General features: G+C 41.8%; 1 protein-coding gene across 2 annotated transcripts in view; it reads left to right on the top strand.

Annotated features, from left to right (window-relative positions):
* KIZ (kizuna centrosomal protein) overlaps positions 1-22075 on the top strand; it is a 247657-nt gene that overhangs the window by 102691 nt on the left and 122891 nt on the right. Inside the window, exons 9-10 of one of the 2 annotated variants that reach the window (XM_040351175.1) lie at positions 11601-11748; positions 20994-21062. In XM_040351175.1, the coding sequence (XP_040207109.1) occupies positions 11601-11748; positions 20994-21062 (217 nt within the window). The remainder of the gene's footprint in view (positions 1-11600; positions 11749-20993; positions 21063-22075) is intronic. The other variant, XM_040351176.1, reaches the window with a different exon arrangement.

The raw sequence follows: 22075 nt of genomic DNA, 5'->3' as shown, positions 1-22075 counted from the left end.
ACGTGTTGTGTCGGATAATCCAACCATGTGTATGCTCCATCGGACAATTGTTGGCGGAATTAATGACAACAAATGTTGGCTGTTCATGCTCACCAACTGTCTGACAATAAATGTGTTAAGTCGGATTATCCCATCGCGTGTACACAAGTCCTTCGGACTAAAATCCAAAGTGCAAACACGCATGCTCCAAACCAATGCTAACCATAAGACAACATTAGCAGAAGTTGCCCAAAGGGTGGCGCTAAAGAGCTGAACAAACACGTAGTACGTCACTACGTTCGTGTTTGTTGGCTGAAAATGTTCTGCCATGTGTATGCATACCAAGTTCACGGACAAAGCCCTTCGGACAAAAATCCACGGAAAAGTCTGACGGAAGTCTGATCGTGTGTACGAGGCTGTACTGTATGTAAGAGAGAGATGGATAATAGGGCCCAAAATGTTCATGATTCTTTTGTAGAAGCGGCATAATTTCGGTTTCAAATGTAAAATTGATTCTGTTGTTATTTTCTTTACCTAGATTCCTAATGCCGCGTACACACGATCGGAAATTCCGATAAGAAAAGTCCGATGTGAGCTTTTGGTCAGAAATTCCAACCGTGTGTAGGCTCCATCAGAATGTTTCTGTCTGAATTTCCGCCAAGAAAAAAAAAAGAGCTGTTCTTGGAGGAAATTCTGATTGTCTGTATGCAATTCCGACGCGCAGAAATCCTACGCATGCTCGGTATCAATTTGACGCATGCTCAGAATCATTGAACATCATTTTATAGTGTTGTACGTCACCGCGTTCTTGACGGTCGGAATTTTTGTGTGACCGTGTGTATGCAAGACAAGTTTGAGCCAAGATTCAGTTGGAAAAAAAAACCCAGTTTTCTTGTTGGATTTTCCGATCGTGTGTACGCGGCATTAGTCTTCACATTTTGAGGAATGTGTTTTAAAAATGTAACATGAATACAGAATATCTTTAGTTGTAGAATAAGGGAAAATATGTAGACTGTTGGTTAGAAATCTGTAAAATGATAATGGAGGCTAGGATCCATATATGAATGCGTTTAAACAGATATCATTCCATTGTGTTTATTTCATGGTTTCACTTTCATTTGTATTTCTTAGAGTGACATTGTCGTTTTAATAGCTTATTAAAGTGTTCTTCACTTTGTAAGAGACTAGCCTTGGAGTCTTTTCCTAACTAGAAGAGTGGCCTTGGAATATGCCCTTTGGAGCGAAGCAAATTAACCTTGTATTGGTGTCTTTTGTAAGCGACATGGTAGCGGGGGAATGCGTTTACAAGTAAGCAAGCTTGATTCACTCCATTATAGCAGGCGCTTGTCTTAGTAGCATTGTGTAGTGTCAGGCAGTTAGTTTAATTACTATGAGTATGAAATTCCCATCAAACCTGGAATGAAGCACATGCGCTTTGTGTAAAGTGGCTATTTGTACTTGCATAAAAACAAAAACCATTTGTAATATTATGTCTCAACTGCGATGACCCTCTTCAATGCTGAATATAATAAGGGATGCAATCCATGTCTTTGGAATTTCATAGATGTGTAAAAGGGATAATTATTTCAGTTCACAATGATACCTGTTAAAAACAGTCAGATGGCATTCATCTTGGTGATGCTTCAAGGACAGTAAAGGAGTGATACCCATCTGATAGCCCTGAAACCATCACCTCTCCTATCTACGTACACATTCTTCGTCATTTGGGTGGATAAATGTCATTTTTTTTTTTACATTAGGCTTTATTTCCTCCTCTCACTGAAATATTTGTAGGTGGAAAGAATATTGTATCCAGAGCCTGCAGCCGTTAACATTTTCCTGGGCATCACTGAGCTGGCATTGAGATCCTGAATGTCTATAGTTCTCTGTAGTTCTGGTTGAAATCCCTAGTACTTTTGGCTTTCATGCAAAATTGGAGATATTGCAATATGTCAAACTTACAATTGCTAATGTGCCATGTAGCTGATAAATGCAACCCAATGATTTTTTGACCAAGTAGAAGAGAGAAAAAAAATCTTAAAGACGTAATAAACTCAGTACTACTACTTTGTACTAAAGGTAAGCCTATAATAAGGCTGACCTGTAGGTATTGTGACTTGCACAGTTTAGGAGATATTCTGAGTTCATGCAGCCTATGACATCCTCGACGCATGTGCTCTGAAGGTCCGGCTTACAGTGCCTGTCTTGGAAATTGCGGGAGTGATGTCATTGCGCCCCTATCCACTCATATAGCCAGCGGCCTCGAACCCGGAAGGAAGACCGGGGGAAGATCTCAGCCCTCCCAGCACCGACATTGCAGCGAAGGAGGGCACGTTTCTGATAATGTGGTAGAATACGATACACATTATAAAATTTGAAAAAACTGCGCTAAGACAAATTGTTTTAAATCAAAAAACAAAGGCAGCAGCTAGTGGGATAAACACAAATGTACATAAATAAAAGAAGAGCTGCACCAATAGAAGTTAGTTTAAATCAGTCCTCAAGAAAGAAAAAAATATGACTGATAATATGTAGCAATCCCAAAAGTGACTAATGGTGCCAATATAACATAAAAAGCAAAAGGTCACCGAAGGACCATAGATTGTACAAGTCCAAAAGTCCAATCGGGTAACACCACAGTGCTTGCAAACCAAAGTGCCCACCACTGTAGATAAATTGTCCGCTTACCAAAAATAAGCTAAAAAGCACATGACCTAGCCACGGCCTTTAGCTTGTGTACTGTGTAGAATGGACCTCGGTCCCAATGCAGACACCCTGGACACTCCTCCGGTAAACCGTATACTCGAACGAGCTGCGTGGTGATGTCACTGCGTGCCCCCCGAGACACATTTCGTCACATCTGACGTCCTCAATGGGGATAAGGCAAAGCACTGACTCACCACTAGTTATAGAACCAAGCCTCGCTGTGAGATGCAAACATTCGGTAAAAAAGCGCCATATTGTTTATGGGCATAAATGCCAGTAACGCTCCTTAAAGCTAGTAACGGCATGAATATACTATTTTATGCATAAAAAAGCAATCGCAATTTAGATGCACATTATGACATTGCCTTTGAATTTTTTTTTTTACCATCTGCGGTTTACTACCGCTTTAAGTGACGATGACGCGAATGCAATTCAATTGAATTGAAATAAAAAATTATTAAAAATAAACATTATATACACTATTTAATTAAACCAACATGCAGCACTTGTTTAAAATACGTTTTTAACACAAATATATGGGAGTGTCATTAGTGTCAGCAACAACTACATAATTTTATATATATATATATATATATATATATATATGTGTGTATGTATGTATGTGTGTGTATATATATATATATATATATATATATATATATATATATATATATATATATATATATATATATATATATATATATATATATATATATATATATATATATATATATACATACACACACACACACACACACACACACACACACACACACACACACACACACACACACACACACACACACACACAGTCATGTGTGTTCCCTTTGTGTGTATTGGAACAAAACAAAAAAAAGGAGGAAAAAAAGCAAATTGGACATAATGTCACAAAAAATCCAAAAATGGGCTGGTCAAAATTCCTGGCACCCTTTCAAAATTTCTGGGGTGACAACAATTTTGGACATGACTATATATAATAAACACGCAGACGTTTAAATTGACTATCTCTGGTAGCTTGCAAGATCTCTTTCCTATTATATACACGATTACCAAAAGTATTGGGATGCCTGCCCTTACACACATGATCTTTAATGGCGTCTTCGTCCGTAGGGTTCAGTATTGCGTGGGCCCACCTTTTGCAGGTATAACAGCCTCAACTCTTCTGGGAAGGCTGTCCCCATTGAATCAGGGAGCCCGGGGATCCACCTGACTGGTGGCATCCGGTGCACTGAACAGAGAGAGGAATGAACGTTGTTTCTCCCTCTTTGTGAGATCAGAAACTGTAAGGGGCATGGGCAAGAGGAGAGATTTGGGGTCTAATGAACCTCAAGATGTCTCCAAAAAGAGGACTTGTCACAGCCCATGCTTTTACAAAGGATGTTGTTCATCCCTTGTGATAGCAATAACATTGGTTCTGGCGGCGCAGGAACCTGTTCGCGGTCTACCTGTCACCTGCAGGCGGTCGACAGGTGGACCGCGATCGTCAGGTTGCCGACCCCAGAAGTACAGTGTTAAAAAAAATACTGAAATCAAATAAATACAAAAATATTTTTAAAAACATTTAAAGTGCCCCCGTTCCCTGTGCTCATGTGCAAATATGAATGCATGTAGTTCCTGGTATCGCCTCGAATGTCAGAGCGAGAACAATAATTCTAGCACCAGACCCCCACCCCCTGTATAACTGTAAACTAGTAACCTTTAAATGCTTTTAAAGCATCCCCTATGGATAATTTAATGTACTATAGTTTTTCTGCCATTCCATGGGCATGCTCAATTTTAAAGCATAACACATTTGCCATCTATTTACTCAGGGTAATATCTTATATATTTTTCACAAAATTCGGTTATTATGTGCTTACCGACCAGCTGACGCAGGTTGGCGTAGCTGTGCAAAGCACCATACCGGTACAGCGGTCCCTCGTCGGTGGCGTGTCGTTGGAGCCGATGCGCATGACCAGCGGCCATGATGTCTGCCGGCACCTGCGATTGCTCCACAGAGAGCCAGAACGGAGATCTGTCAATGTAAACAAACAGATCTCAGTTATGTCAGGGGAGTAGAGGGAGATCGTCTGTTTCCCTCTGTACTCCCAGTCAGTACACTCCCCCACAGTTAGAAAAACCTCCCTAGGGAACACTTAACCGCTTGATCTCCCCCTAGTGTTAACCCCTTCCCTGTCAATGTTATTTATACAGTGCTGAGTGGCTATTTTTAGCTCTGATCATTGTAATAATGTCACTGGTCCCAAAAAAAGTGTAAAAAGTGTCCGATCTGTCCACCGCAATGTCGCAGCCCCGCAAAAATCGCAGATCACTACCATTACTAGTAAAAACAAAAATGCAATAAATATATCCCCTATTTTGTAGACGCTATAACTTGTTTTTGTTTTTTTTTCTACCAAAAATATGTAGAAGAATACATATTGGCCTAAACTGTTAAAGAAATTCATTTTTTTTATTTGGGATATTTATTATAGTAAAAAGCAAAAACATTATATATTTTTTAAATTGTCGCTTTTTTTTGTTTATAGTGCAAAATAAAATAAAAAAAAACTCCAGGGGTGATCAAATACTACCAAAATAAAACTCTATTTCTGAGAAAAAAAGGACCTAAATTGTGTTTGGTTACAGAATCGCACGACGGCGCAAATGGTCAGTTAAAGCGACGCAGTGCCGTATCACAAAAAATGGCCTGGTCATTGAGGGGATAAATCCTTCCAGGGCTGAAGTGGTTATATTGTGTATATGTTCTCTCAAATTTCATTATTAAAGTGGAGTTCCACCCATAAATATAACATTACATCAGTAGTTTTAAAAAAATGTCATTAGTCCTTTTAAGAATTTTTTTTTTTTTTTTTTTTTAGATGTCTTCAAAGTGTTGTTGCTAGGCAGAATAGTTAATCTTCCCACTTCCTGCACCTAGGTGCTTAATGCTTCCTAACCTACACCGCACAGACTCCTGGGAATGTAGTGGGTGTAACTTTCCAGGAGTCTGTGCACTCCCCAGTCTCGAAGAATCATGTGACTTGGACAGTACAGGTGCTGAAACCTGATCTGAAACCTATTACACTGCTTGTGCAGCACTGAGCATGTGCAAGATCTGCAAGGCTGAAATCCAGGAAGTCATACAGTCTGGCTTCATGATGCCCACACTTAAGATGGCCCCAGTCAATTTCTATTTTATAAAGTGTCTAAATGCTGTAACAACCTAACAAAACGGACCTTAGTTTACAGACTAACTGTACTAGAATACATTAAGCTTGTGTATTACAGGGGTATTTATATATAAAAAGTGAAATTGTGGCCGGAACTCCGCTTTAAGTATATTTTGTCCCAAAAAGATGCGTTGGAAAAACTGCTGCGTAAATACCATGTGACTTTGAAATTTGTAACACTTCCAATTTTATTCTCTAGAGCCTCGGTTTTAAAAATATATATATACTGTATATACCTGAGTATAAGCCAACCTGAATATAAGCCGAGGCACCTAATTTTACCACAAAAAATGGGAAAATGTATTGACTCGAGTATAAGCCTAGGGCAGTGATGGCGAACGCGTGGCACGCGTGCCACACCTGGCACGTCAAGCCCTCTCTGTGGGCACGCCAGGAGAAAAGCAAACACCGACCGGTGTTGTAAAAAATCCTCGGACAATAGAAACTTATTCGGCCCCCATCAAACTACACATCCCACAGGTCTCTAGGGCAAGCAATGACGTGTCTGAGGTGGGCGTGAATGATAAGACCCGGCTCCCACAAGTCTCTGGGGCCAGCGGTGATGTGTCTGGGGTGGGTGTGACAGAGAACATGGCTCCCATGCGGCTGGAATCAATGGTGATGTGCGGGCGGGAACGCGCTGTCGGATTGGGAGACACAGACACTGGAGACAGGTGAGATGTGGACATCATGTGTAGATCAGTTCTGTTTGTGGAGTCCTGCTTCTTAGAGGCCGAGGTTTAAGCTCCTAATGTACATCCTGCTGACCGGAGCCATGCTAACCATACCAACTGCTGGAGGTACCTTCCCCTTCAACTTCAACTCCTTCCTGTCTGGTTTCACCTCCTTCATCCTTGCCCTGTGTCTAGGATCCAGATTAACCCCCAAAATAAAAGATTTCCTGGGAATCTCTCCAGAAAGTGCCTTTGCAGATTTTCTCTTTGCCAATACACTTGCTTGTCATACACTTTGTTGGGTGAAATTATCGTTTTTCTTCATTGGAAAAAAAAAATATATATATATATACATTTTTAAACAGCAGCCCTGGGAATTGTGCCCCGTTATTATTGGTATCATTGTGAATCCTTGTACCCCATCATTGGTGTCATTGGGCCTCATTATTGGTATCATTGGGAAACCTTGTACCCCATCATTGGGCCTCATTATTAGTGTAATTGGGAAACATTTTACCCCCCTCATTGGTGTCATTGTGCCTCATTTGGAAACCTTGTGCCCCATCATTGCTGTTATTTGGCCTCATTATTAGTGTAATTGGGAAACATTTTACCCCCCTCATTGGTGTCATTGTGCCTCATTTGGAAACCTTGTGCCCCATCATTGCTGTTATTTGGCCTCATTCTTAGTGTCATTGGGACATTGTGCCTTATTATAGGTGTCATTTGGAAACCTTGTGCCCCATCATTGCTGTTATTTGGCCTCATTATTAGTGTAATTGGGAAACATTTTACCCCCTCATTGGTGTCATTGTGCCTCATTTGGAAACCATATGCCCCATCATTGCTGTTATTTGGCCTCATTCTTAGTGTCATTGGGAAACATTTTACCCCCTCATTGGTGTCATTGTGCCTCATTTGGAAACCATGTGCCCCATCATTGCTGTTATTTGGCCTCATTCTTAGTGTTATTGGGAAACATTTTACCCCCCTCATTGGTGTCATTGTGCCTCATTTGGAAACCATATGCCCCATCATTGCTGTTATTTGGCCTCATTCCTAGTGTCATTGGGAAACATTTTACCCCCTCATTGGTGTCATTGTGCCTCATTTGGAAACCTTGTGCCCCATCATTGCTGTTATTTGGCCTCATTATTCGTGTAATTGGGAAACATTTTACCCCCCTCATTGGTGTCGTGCCTCATTATTGGTGTCATTGGGAAACATTGTGCCTCATTAGGTAGGTCAGTGCATGTGTAAGGTAGGTCAGTGTATGTTGCACAGTGCATTCTAAGCACAATGCATTCCTGAACCCTGCATTCTGAGCGAATCTGGCAGAATCTTACGTTTCTTACCTCTTAGGGCTCATTCAGAGAAGGATGATCAGTCCCATCCTCTGTACAGAGCCGCTGGTGGGTTTAATTCTGTGTTGGCACTTTGAAAGAAATACGTTGGTTTTGCGTCGCGGTTTGGGCACTCGGGCTCAAAAAGGTTCGCCATCACTGGCCTAGGGTGTCCATCTGCATGCCTCACGTTGCCTCACTGTGTCCATGTGCATGCCTCCCTGTGTCCATGCCTCACTGTGGCCATGCCTAACTGTGTCCATGACTAGACCGATGTTTAACATGGGAGTCTATGGAAGGGGTGCCCAGCTTTGAAAAATCGGTGCTTCCCGGCCGTAGGTCCCCCGGACAACAAACTTTGCACAGAGAAAAGAGTGGAGCTACATGCAAAGTTTGGGGTCTAGGGAACTTACAGCCGGCCGGTACCGGGTCCCCAAAGTCCGGGAGATCAGGCGCAGAAAGGTGACTCGAGTAGAAGCCGAGGGGGGCATTTTCAGCACAAAAAAATGTGCTGAAAAACTCGGCTTATACTCGAGTATATATGGTAATGCTGGGGAGTTTCTAAGTATTTTTCTAGCAAAAAAAAAAAAAAGATTTTTCTATGCATGAGAGAAATATCAGAATTGTCCCAGTAGGGCAAGTGGTTATACTATATAATTAAACGATTATCATTGTAATCTCCCCTGGCAGTGTTATATGGTTTGTCCAATGCCCTGTAATTGTCACTTTTGCTGGACATTTTGGTCTGCATGTAAAGGTGGGGAGAAATGAAAATAAAGGTCTGTGAAATAATAAAGAAAAATACATTTATATGCTAAATACTATCATTACAAGTATTAACCACATACAGTTATCGGAGTATTTTTCACTATAGTGGGCCTTTAAATGTAGCACATAATGGATTTGATTACATTAAAACTATTAGCCCTCCATTTTTTATTCTGAAACGCAGTGATCTAATTTTTGTAAAAAAGAAAAAAAGAATCTCCCTCCAGCCACTGAAAGTTCACGTGAGAGTGGCACTTATCCTCCGTAGTGGATTTTCAACTCAAGTTAATAAGCTCTTTAGAAGAATAGTTTTAATGGATCTATGAAATTACTGCCCTTTTGTTTTCCTTTTGTCTGGGTTTTTAGGTTTTATCAAAAGCGAGAACTCCCCATTGAACTTCTTTCATTTATCCTTTAAGAAAAGAATATCGGCAACTGTCAATTTAAAAAAGAAATTCCACCTTGAACTTTTTATAAGCACGTTGTTCTTAACAATACAGTAGCATTGGACATGGATACGGATTGAAGTTCTGTATATCTCTCGCACCCTCCCTTTATATTTCTATATGGGGTTGTAGGATTGCCTTGGCCTATGCTGAGGTTGTATGGAAATTCCTTTTTTTGTGACTGATACTTCCAATGTTGGGGTGTGAAGGATTCAGGGAGATTAAAGTCTTGTAAGGTCTTTGTCTGTGCAGAAGCTTCTTAAGGAAGGTAATAAATACAAGAAGCTAGATCTGTGTAAAGTAAATCAGTTTGTAAAACAGTAATAAACTTTAAAAAAAAAAAAAAATATATATATATATATATATATATATATATATATATATATATATATATATATATATATATATATATACACAGTGGGGATCGAAAGTTTGGGCACCCCATGTAAAAATTTGTATTAAAGGGTCACTAAAGGAAAAAGTTTTTTTAGCTGAAATGACTGTTTACAGGGCATAGAGACATAATAGTTAACTGATTCCTTTTAAAAATGATTAAAAATAGATAAAAAAACAATCATATAATGTGCCTGCAGTGTAGTTTCGTTTTTGCTGTTGTTTCCTGGTTCTCTGATGTACAGAGCCACTAGAGGGCAGTCAGCCAATAGAGAGCAGTGATACTTTGTCTAAAACTCCTCAGCACCAATCCAGTTTTGTTTTACACACAGTAATCACACCTCTTTGATTAGTGACCACCGTGAGAAATCTCCCAGTACTGTGGTTATCAGGAAACAGGCAACCAGGATGTGTCCAGAACAGAGAGGAATTACAGCAACATCAAAGCAAAAACGAACAATGAGGACATGAAACCAGGACTGCAGTAAGGTAAAGGAAGCTATTTAGCTAAAAAAAAAAATTCCTTTAGTGACCCTTTAATGTGCATAACGAAGCCAAGGAAAGATGGAAAAATCTCCAAAAGGCATCAAATTACAGATTAGACATTCTTATAATATGTCAAAAAATTAGATTTTATTTCCATCATTTACACTTTCAAAATTACAGAAAACAAACAAATGGCATCTGCAAAAGTTTGGGCACCCTGCAGAATTTAGAGCATGCACTGCCCCCTTTGCAAAGCTGAGACCTGCCAGTGTCATGGATTGTTCTCAATCATCGTCTGGGAAGACCAGGTGATGTCAATCTCAAAGGTTTTAAATGCCCAGACTCATCTGACCTTGCCCCAACAATCAGCATCATGGGTTCTTCTAAGCAGTTGTCTAGAAAAGTGAAAATAGTTGACGCTCACAAAGCTGGAGAAGGCTATAAGAAGATAGCAAAGCGTTTTCAGATGTCAATATCCTTTGTTCGGAATGTAATTAAGAAATGGCAGTCATCAGGAACAGTGGAAGTTAAAGCAAGATCTGGAAGACCAAGAAAAATATCAGACAGAACAGCTTGCAGGATTGTTAGAAAAGCAATTCAAAACCCACGTTTGACTGCACGATCCCTCCAGGAAGATCTGGCAAACACTGGAGTTGTGGTACACTATTCCACTATAAAGAGATACTTGTACAAATATGGTCTTCATCGAAGAGCCATCAGAAGAAAAACTCTTCTACGTCCTCGCCACAAAAATCTGAGTTTGAACTTTGCAGATGAACATATAGACAAGCCTGATGCATTTTGGAAACAAGTTCTGTGGAGCGATGAGGTTAAAATAGAACTTTTAGGCCGGAATGAGCAAAGGTACGTTTGGAGAAGAAAGGGCACAGAATTTAATGAAAAGAACCTCTGTCCAACTGTTAAGCATGGGGATGGATCAATCATGCATTCGGGGTTGTATTGTAGCCAGTGGCACAGGGAACATTTCACGAGAAGTCACGTGACTGGCCTGAAGATGGCTGCAAAACTGTATTTAGAGCCTTTGTTTTGAATAAAATAATTACAATGTGTTATGGCTACGTAAAGAGGGTCTGACAGTGACAGTTTAAGATTTTGTTTTATTACTAATAGCAGCGGGGGGGGGGCACAGTGGAGATGGCTAACAGACACAGTAGCTGGCAGGTGGGGGGGAGAGAGCAGAGCCTTGGGGGCACTCTGCACATGCTCAGTTTGGTGTGTATTGCTAGAGGGTTTTTTTTTTTCTTGGGAGAGTGCATGTGATCAGCATAGGACCAATCAACACTGTCCAGAAAGAAGGTCAGGGGTCCTGCAGCATCATAGGACAGTTGGAGTAGAATTAAAACTCCTCCTACAAGCTAAAAGCAGACACTGATAGAAGTCACAAGACTGCTCTAACTGCTCATGAGAAAAGGTATTTAGTAGCTTCTGTTTACTAAAACGATTGCATTTCCATGTTCTGTGTACTGCAAGATATCCAATATAGTGAATGCAGGGTCCTGGGTTTAGTAACACTTTAAATTGCATCAAATTACATTGTTTACGTTTCTCTCTTTTTTTTTTTTTTTTTTGTAGGCTCACCTTCAAACTGCAAGAAATGAAAATGTTTTAACCTCTAATTCTAGCTCAGAGTCCCAGAGCTGCTCTCTTCCAAACAAAGACCAAAGGAGTGAAGGACTGGGCAACCATGCCCAATGTAAAAACCATAAAATAAAACCTCAAGGTGAGTTTTTTTTTTTTTAGATTTTGATCAAAAATACTTGTAGAGATAATTGAATGGCATCATCAAGATCATAAAGAATAATGAATTTGGATCTGAATCTCTACCGTAATTCTTAATTTTAATATCTCCAACAGGACATGGAAAGTGACATTTGTAGATGTTTACATTAATATTTCTATACATCTTATTTACACGATTTGTGGCTTAACGTGAACCTGTGTCCAAAGCATGCAAACTAAAATATTTACATGTGCAGTCATGAAAGCACTTTAAAACAAGCCCCTATTTACCTCTGTATCTATAAGCATTTTGAGAAAATAATTTTCCCAATACTGTGCAGGCTTTTTTCCAGGAGAGCAGAATGGGCTGCTTAGTAGCATGACAACCCTCTAATTATACAAACATTAGGTATTGTAAGCTGTTCGAAACGGACTTAAACCTGACTTTAAAGTCTATGTTGTTGTCACTATGATTCAATTAGTGGCGTAAAATGAAGGATGGATGGCCGCACTCCAAACCAAACAGGTTGTCTTTATTTAAACGAACAGCAAAAACATACCAGATCACAGCAACAGAAACAGGAGGATAACCGACGTTTCGCACTGACTTAGTGCTTATTCATGAATAAGCACTAAGTCCGTGCGAAACGTCGGTTATCCTCCTGTTTCTGTTGCTGTGATCTGGTATGTTTTTGCTGTTCGTTTAAATAAAGACAACCTGTTTGGTTTGGAGTGCGGCCATCCATCCTTCATTTTACGCCAATGCTTGCCTAGTGCACTGCCAGCACCCTTGTAATCCTACACCTGTGTATGACCCTATAGCAGACCCACCTTGAGCGGTGATTTTCCTTCTTCTAATGATTCAATTAGTACTGTGAAGAACCAGGGGTGGCCTTTACCATGACATTACCAGCCTAGTTGTAAGATTCCATACACATATTTTTATTCCTTTTTTTTTTTTTTTCAACACAATGGGGTAGCTTCAGATTACGCGGATCTAAAGATCCGCTAATCTATCTGATTTACGAACCGCCGGCGCAATTTGCGAGGCTAGTGCAGTATTCAGAAAGCACTTACCTCCAAACTTGCACCGGCGGATCGTAACTCCCCCGGCGGAATTCAAATTCCGCGGCTAGGGGGAGTGTACAATTTAAATCAGGCGCGTCCCCGCGCTGATTTAACTGCGCATGCGCCGCCGGCGAAATTTCCCAGTGCACATGCTCCAAATGACGTGGCTAGGACGTCATTGATTTCGGCGTCAACGTAAATTACGGCCATCCGTATTCGCGACCGACTTGCGCAAACAACGTAAAAATTCAAAACTCGGCGCGGGAAGGACGGCCATACTTAACATTAGCTACCCCTCATATAGCAGGGGTAACTATCCGCCGGAAAAAGCCGAACGCAAACGACTTAAAAAAAAAAGCGACGGGCGGGCGTTCGTTTCTGAATCGGCGTATCTCCTCATTTGCATATTCGTCGCGAGTAAAACACGAAACGCCACCTAGCGGCCAGCGGAAGATTGCAGCCTAAGATCTGACGGTGTAAGTCACTTACACCTGTCGGATCTAAGGGAGATCTATGCGTAACTGATTCTTATGAATCAGTCGCATAGATCCGACCGTCGGATCTCAGAGATACGACGGCGTATCAGGAGATACGCCGTCGTATCTCTTTGTGAATCTACCCCAATTTCACTATCTTCCTTATCATATCCATGCTTTTAGATCTAAATGCATAAGTCCTCATAATCAAGACTACAACTAGCTTAGGATATTACAATAGGTGCTGATGTATATTCTCAAGTGAAATCCACATATGTAAATACAGGGGTTGTAAAGATACATTTTTTTTTTTTTCCTAAATGGCTTCCTTTACCTTAGTACAGTCCTCCTTCACTTACCACATCCTTCGATTTTGCTTTTAAATGTCCTTATTTCTTCTGAGAAATCCTCACTTCCTTTTCTTCTGTCTGTAACTACACACAGTAATGCAAGGCTTTTTTCCTGCTGTGGAGTACCGTGCTCGCCCCATCCCTTGGACTACAGGAGAGTCAGGACGCTCTCTAAGTTGCAGATAGAGAAAGGAGATGTGTGTTAGTGAGCATCCTGACTCTCCTGTAGTGCAAGGGAGGGGATGAGCTTGACACTCCACACCAGGGAGAAAGCTTGCATTACTGTGTGGAGTTAGACAGAAGAACAGGAAGTGAGGATTTCTCAGAAGAAATAAGGACATTTAAAAGCAAAATCGAAGGATAAGGTAAGTGAAGGAGAGCTGGTCGGTAAGTAGGCTTGCTTTTTCCTTAGGCATTCCCCAGGTTTTGTTGTTATCTGCTTTAGCATTCCAATGCTACTTACTTCTATGGGCAGCTATAGATGGGGCGGTGGACATGTTTATGTTTCACCTATGGTGTTTGTATTGGTCCAGCAGTGCACCAGCACCTTTGCAGCCACTGTGCTACATGCTGGGTGCTTGGTGTGTTCCTGCACCTTTAAAGCGGGGGTTCACCCTATATAAAAAAAAAAAAAAAAATTTTTTTTTCCTCTAGCATTAAATTTGGCATAGTAGCGCGAGCTACAGTATGCCTGTCTGTATTTTTTTATCCCCGTACTCACTGTGCTATTGTACATTGAAGATTCCGGGGAATGGGCGTTCCTATGGAGAGAGAAGGTGATTGACGGCCGGCCCTGGCACGTCGCGCTTCTCCGGAAATAGCCGAAATAGGCTTGGCTCTTCACGGCGCCTGCGCATAGCCTGTGCGCAGGCGCCGTGAAGAGCCGAGACCTACTCCGGCTGTCTTCGGGGAGCGTGACGTGCCAGAGCCGGCCGTCAATCATCCTCCCTCTCCATAGGAACGCCCATTCCCCGCGGCAGACGGAATCTTCAATGTACAATAGCACTGTGAGTACGGGGATAAAAAAATACAGACAGGCATACTGTAGCTCGCGCTACTATGCCGAATTTGATGCTATACTGTTGTTAAGGAGGGTGAACCACCGCTTTAAGGAGGGGTGGCTCCCCTTCAGTCCACCTGCCCTCATCTATCCATTAGAATGCATGTGCCTACATTGTAGGGACACTTAGGGCCAGATTCTCAGAGGAGATACGACGGCGTATCTCCAGATACGCCGTCGTATCTCTGAGTTGCGCCGTCGTATCTATGCGCCTGATTCTTAGAATCGGTTACGCATAGATTTCCCTTAGATCCGACAGGCGTAAGTCTCTTACGCCGTCGGATCGTAACTGCATATTTACGCTGGCCGCTAGGGGCGTGTACGCTGATTTACGCGTCAAAATATGTAAATCAGCTATATGCGCAAATTCACGAACGTAAGCCCGGCCGACGCAGTACAGATACGCCGTTTACGTTAGGCTTTTCCTGGCGTAAAGTTACCCCTGCTATATGGTGGCATAAGTGTGGCGTACCAATGTTAAGTATGGACGTCGTTCCCGCGACAAAATTTGAAAATGTTAAGTCGTTTCCGTAACTCGTCCGTGAATGGGGTTGGACGTAATTTACGTTCACGTCAAAACCAATACGTCCTTGCGGCGTATTAGGAGCAATGCACACTGGGAGATTTCCACGGACGGCTCATGCGCCGTTCGTGAAAAACGTCAATCACGTTGGGTCACACGTTATTTACATAAAACACGCTCCCCTGTTCCAAATTAGAATTAGGCGGGCTTACGCCGGCCGATTTACGCTACGCCGCCGCAACTTACGGAGCAAGTGCTTTGAGAATACAGCATTTGCCCGTCTAAGTTGCGGAGGCGTAACGTAAATCGGATACGTTACGCCGCCGCAACGATACTCCGCTGTACGAGAATCTGGCCCTTATTGTTTAGTGTTAGGACCACAGATTACAGGGTGCCTTGGCGCGGCTCTGTGGCTCACGCATGCGTTTGCAAATGCGTGCGGACAAAACCCCTGTTTTTAACACATACTGTTAGACAGATTAATTGGCTGTTCTGCGAGCTGGTTGGTAAGTAGGCTTGGTTTTTCCCTGGGCATTCCCCAGGTTTTGTTGGCAAGTGAAGGAGGACTGCACTAAGGTAAAGGAAGCCATTTAGCAAAAAAAGTATTGTACCTTCACAACCCCTTTCAGCTACTTCTCACACAGGTATAGTATATTGAATATGTGGTCCTCCACAAGCTCGTCTCGCCTTTTTTTTTTAGAAACCATCCAAAGCTTTGCTGGTGGGTGGATAATTGGAGTGCATTCAAATACAGACCACAATGCAATGCATTTGCATATATCATGCATCATATACTGCGTAGACGGCTTATGAAGGATCTAACCATGATCGTTCAGCTACTTTAATCAGCGATTCATTAGCACTATAGACCTAAAACAGACTCTTTGATCAATGCGCAGTGTAAACCATGCCTTGATGGGAACCCACAAATGGTTTCCATGCTGTAATTACAGTAGCCAAACAAACTAATACTCCAATCAATTCCTTAGAATTTCCAGCCACCCCATGTACTTATCTGGAGATGATGTAGATGAGACCATACTTCATGTTATTTTATTCCATGTCTCATTAGCCAGCTGCATAAGGAATGTTGCATCATACGCCCATCTCCTCCTGGCGTGGGCTGACCTAGCAGCCGCATTGCATTAGCGCATTTCATATACACCTGTGCTCATTGTTAGGATGCCTTCTCTGACTCTGAATGTGTCCCAACAGTTACTAATTAACACCTGCACAAGGGGCATGGCAAGATCTACGTATTGCTACCACAGTTGGTTATTTGTTATAGCTTCACTTTTAACCCTTTTGAGGGTTTTTTATGATATGATTTATAATTTACTGCCAGCCTCAGCTGTATAGCTACTCTAAATAATTCGCCCAGAGCTCTACCAACATCTCTAATGCCACGTACACACACTCCAGATTTCCGACGGGAAAAAGTCAGTCTGGAATCCCGACGTGAAAAATGAGAGCTGGTTCTCCTTTTTTTTTTTTTTTTTTTTGCTGGCGGGTTTGGCAGTTTTCCCAGTCGGAAAAACTGTGAGGGAGCATACACACGGCCGGGATTCCCGGCCAAAAGCTCTCTTTGTACCGTGTTTCCCCGAAAATAAGACTGGGTCTTATATTAATTCTGGCTACAAAAAACACACTAGGGCTTATTTTCAGGTGGTGTCTTATTTATTTACGGTATGTACAAAAAATTGTCTCCCCCTGTCGGCTCCGGAGTCAGCCTTGTGAAATTCTGTAATCCCAAAAATAAACCTTTGTTTAAAGACCTTATAAAATTATGTAATTTGTTCTGTAAAAAGATGATATGATGTGCAGTGTGTCTCCTTGTGTAACATTATTGTGGAAAATACCTAATTTACAGTGCCGCTGGCCGCTCACATGACCCGCCGGAGCTCTTCTTCCCCACTCCAAATACTGCAGAGGGAGGGGCCAAGATCCCCAATGACGTCAGCCACACTCTGAGTACTGCAGTGGGAGGGGCTGCTGACATCAGCCCGGAGGAGAGGAGAAGAGCTTTGGCGGGTCACGTGAGCGACCGGCAGTGCTGTAAATAAGGTCTTTTCCACAATAAATTTACACAAGGAGACACACATTATATAACCTTTTTACAGAACGGATTACATGTTTTACAAGGACTTTAACTAGGGCTTATTTTTGGGGTAGGGCTTATATTGCAGCCACCCCAGAAACTCACGCTAGGTCTTATTTTCGGGGTAGGGCTTATTTTTGGAGAAACAGGGTAGTTTTCCCGTCGGAAAACCTGGTCGTGTGTACAGGGCATAATTCACTGATACTCCCCACCAGAGAAACACAGTCCAAACTGTGGGTTGGTGCTATTCCTTTGGGAGGACATGCATATCTCTCCTATGCTTTTACATTATAACATATGGGTTAATTATCACCTATTTCAATGATGGGAAAACACATATTTAGTTTCCATTTCTCATCACTCAACTTCCTTGGCTTAGAATCGCCACCTAGCCCTGGGTTCTATGCAGGTCTTGATTCGGCCTGGCTTATCCTAACAGCCCCCCCCCCCCCCCCCCGCAGCTAAAACAGCTTCAACTCTTCTGGCAAGGCTGTCCACAAAGTTTAGGAGTGTGCCTATAGGAATGTTTTTACTATTCTTTCAGAAGCGCATTTGTGAGGTCAGGCACTGATGTAGACGAGAAGGCCTGGCTTGCAGGCTAAAATTCATCCCAAAGGTGTTCTATCGCATTAAGCCCAGGCCAGTCAAGTTCCTCCACCCCAAACTCACTCATCCATGTATTTTTTGGACCTTATTTGTGCACTGGTGCGCAGTCATGTTGGAACAGGAAAGGTCTGTTCCCACAAAGTTGGGAGCATGAAAATTATCCAAAATGTCTTGGTACGCCGATGCCCTAAGAGTTCCCTTCACTGGAACGAAGGGGCCAGGCCCAACTTCTGAAAAACAATCCCACACCCTAATCCCCCCTCCACTAAATGATTTGGACCAGTGCACAAACAAGTACCATATAGACATTGATGAACAAGTTTGAGTTGGAGAAACTTGACTGGCCTGCACCTCAACCCAATAGAACACCTTTGAGATTAATTACAGAGGAGACTGTGAGCCAGGCCTTCTTGTCCACATCAGTGCCTAACCTCACTAATGTGCTTCTGGAAGAATGGTCAAGCATTCCCATAGACACACTCCTAAACCTTGTGGACAGCCTTCCCAGACGAGTTGAAGCTGTTATAGCTGCAAAGGGTGGGCCAACTTAATGTTGAGCCCTACGGACTAAAGCCCTGTACACACGAACCAGAATCTCGTCGGGAAAAAAAACATAGTTTTTCCTGATGAGATTCTTGGCAAGAATCTCTTGCCAGCCGAGAGTACAGACACTCCATTCAAAAGAACTGCCGTTCTTTTGAATGGAACGAACGCAGTGACGTCATCGACTACGACGAGCATGCACTCGTCTCCTCCATCTTGCTACACCCTACCTATGCCTAGGAAGCTACCCCACATGCGTCAAAGTCATTTCGACCATGCGCGGGTTTCCACGGCGACAGGTAAGTATACACGCTCTCGGGTTTCTCGGCAGGAAAACACTGCCAAGAATCACAATGAGAAAATAGAGAGCAGGTTCTCTATTTTTCTCGTCGAGATTTTGGGCAGTTTTCTTGACGAGAAACCTGAAAGCCTCGTACACACGCACGGTATACTCAGCAAGAAAGCTCTGCCAGCAGTTTTCTTGCTTATTCTTGCCGATGAAACCATGCGTGTGTACAAGGCTTTAGACTGGGATGCCATTAAAGTTCATGTACGTGTATAGGCAGGCATCCCAATACTTTTGGTAATATAGGGCCAGATTCACAGAGGAAATACGCCGGAGTATCTACTGATACTGATTGCAAAGTTAGGCCTGCTTTTTCATGGCTTATCTTCAGAACAGCCATGTTAAAGTATGGCCGTCGTTCCCGCTTCGAATTTCAATTTTTTTTTTGCGTAAGATGTCCGGGAATACGAAATGACGTAACGCACGTCGCCGTTCAAACAATACGTCGGGGCGCCGTAATTTAACGGAGCATGCGCAGAACGTTCGGCGCGGGAATGCGCCTAATTTAAATGGTACACGCCCCATTTGAATTAGGCGGGCTTGCGCCGGATGGCTTTACGTTACACCGCCGTAAGTTTACACGCAAGTGCTTGGTGAATCAGGCTCTTGCGCTGAAAACTTGAGGCGGTGTAACATAAAGGGGATACGTTACGCCGCCGCAGATAACTGTGAATCTGGCCCATAGTGTATATTTACCTAAAAAATGGTGTGTTCAATACTCATTTTATCTGCTGTATGTGTGTATAATATTCTCCCTGTGCCTGCGTGGGTTTCCTCCGGGTACTCCGGTTTCCTCCCACACTCCAAAGACATGCTGGTAGGTTAATTGGCTTCTGCCTAAAAATTGGCACTAGTATATGAATGTGAGTTAGGGACCTTAGACTGTAAGCTCCTCGAGGGTAGGGACTAGGGTTGCCACCTCATCCCTTTAAAACAGAACACATATGAACTACACAGGTTCTGAGGCTAATTTAATTTAGATAAGGCTCCACTTGAGTTCAATTACCACCTTAATCAGCCACAGAACCTGTGTAATTCATATGTGTTCTGTTTTAAAGGGATGAGGTGGCAACCCTAGTAGGGACTGATGTGAATGTACGTTGTATATGTAAAGCGCTGCGTAAATTGATGGTGCTATACAAGTACCTAAATAATAATTACATATATACATTGTGTATACATACACACGCAGTCTTTTATAGCACCACTTTAGCACACAGCTTCTGTAGTGTTACCATTGGTGTATTTGTTTCATAGGTCTCAAAGAAATGCTACTTTTATCAGTTATATGAGTAATATATGGAGGTATTGCTGAATGGATGCTCTCTGTCAGTGAATCTATGGGAGGTGCATCTGTTAGGTGTGCCTGTAGATTTGAAGGCAATTAGCATCTACTTTGCTTTTCATATTGCTATTGTGCAAGAGAGCTGCAGGTGTTTTCTATAATATCACAAAATGAGTTTGCTGCATGCATGTTGTATTTTTTTCAGCTCGGCAAAATAAAATCAGTGATGAAAACAACATGATCTGTTTTAATTATGTCAAGGCAGAGTATAGACAAAGCAATTACGTTTGCCATATACACCAAGAATCCATTTTAATAATCAAAGTTTAGTCTGGGATAATGACTGCATGATATACACTCGCTGGGTTATCTTCCTCGGTATCCATCTCGTCAAAATCTAAAGAGCTTGGCAATTAGGATGAAAAACCCTTTATATGATTAAGCTGGGCACATTGATTTAGGTCTTTTGAGTGCATGCTTGTTTTATTCACAGTGGAAAAAGCAACTTTGATTCCAGCTAATTAAGTTTGTTGCCATTTTTTTGTAGATGCCCTGCTATTCAGAGAGACACTGTTGGTATTTATATACATTTTTTTTTCTCCCCCTTTTTTTTGTTTTTCTATTTGATCTAGTTAAAGCATAAATAATTTAAGAAGCCTGCTTGGCTCAATCATAGCAGCTGAAGCAGGCCGAAAAAGAAGCCTATTTGATAAAAAGTTCACAGTAGGCTTTTTCTTTTGAGAACCATAAAGTCGAAGCCAAGATCAATAAACTTGAGATAACAACAGTATAAGGAAAAAATATACTTAAAGCACTGGGTTTAACTGGAACTAAGCCAGCTTGGTCATCGTGCCTTTGAAATGTTTCATTATTTTCTGTCTGAATGTACAGATGACACAAGCTCGTGTGAAGATGATGACAGCAGACATGGAAAATTTCTAGAGAAGAAACATGTGGCAGGTAAAAGCCATCACCCCCAGGGATATATAAACCAACACCCCCAGGGATATATAAAACGAATGAGCAGCTTTTTTCAAAATGCAGTCTATGCAGAGTAAACAGAGGTATATACACATTAACGAGTAGGGAGGGAAGACCATATGCAAGATCCATTGTCATGGCGTGACTATCACCTGACCTTTGCTGATTTAGATTGTGCTGTTCTTAATAGGCATAGCTCAGCGATTACAGTGTAAAACGCAAATAGTTCTAACTTACTGCTGCTCTTTTCTAAATGAATGGCAAATTCAGTAAAAACTAGTAAAATATGCTGGATGGAAAGTCCGTAAATTCAGCTAGGAATTTTGCAGCTGTGGTGACAACTCTGCACATGCTCAGTTTTCAGTGAGTTTCTATGCTGAGTATTTTCTCCCTATCACAGCCCATGTGACTATACAGTCACACATGTTGGCATATACAAAGTGGTGAATGACAGCCCACTCCCTCCCTCCTCCTCCATGTCCACTAACCAGCTAAACATAATGGGGGTGGGATATTACATTTTGATTGATGAAGGCTTCACCTCCCTCTTATTCTAAGACACAGGTTGGAGGGGCATGTCACAGGCTGTGACTGGCAGAAATCGGCCCACACCATGTTATTGCTAAACATAAAGATTTAAGATCAAATATATATTTGTATGACAATTTAAAACAGTTTATTTATATTATTTATTTTTACTCTGTATTTCAAAGGCTGTTTTTTTTTAACATGTGACCAGCAGCAGAGGAGTAGAAGCTCCCCCTGCTTAACTTTCCCTGTAGAGAGGCTGGGAAAGATCTGGGTAATGTGACAGCTGTGTATCAATTTTGTTAAAAGGATACAGATTTATTTTGTAAATTAAACAGTGTGTGTTAATATCACTTTAACTGTTTGATGATGAGCCTCATAACATAGTAGGACAGTGTCCATTTCACAAAAGTCTATTTCCTCTGGAGATATATTAAAAGTATTTATAATAATATTAAATCATA

The sequence above is a fragment of the Rana temporaria genome, chromosome 4 (assembly GCF_905171775.1).
Source record: "Rana temporaria chromosome 4, aRanTem1.1, whole genome shotgun sequence".
Taxonomy (NCBI): domain Eukaryota; kingdom Metazoa; phylum Chordata; class Amphibia; order Anura; family Ranidae; genus Rana; species Rana temporaria.
This window is presented reverse-complemented; position numbering and strand designations above follow the sequence as displayed.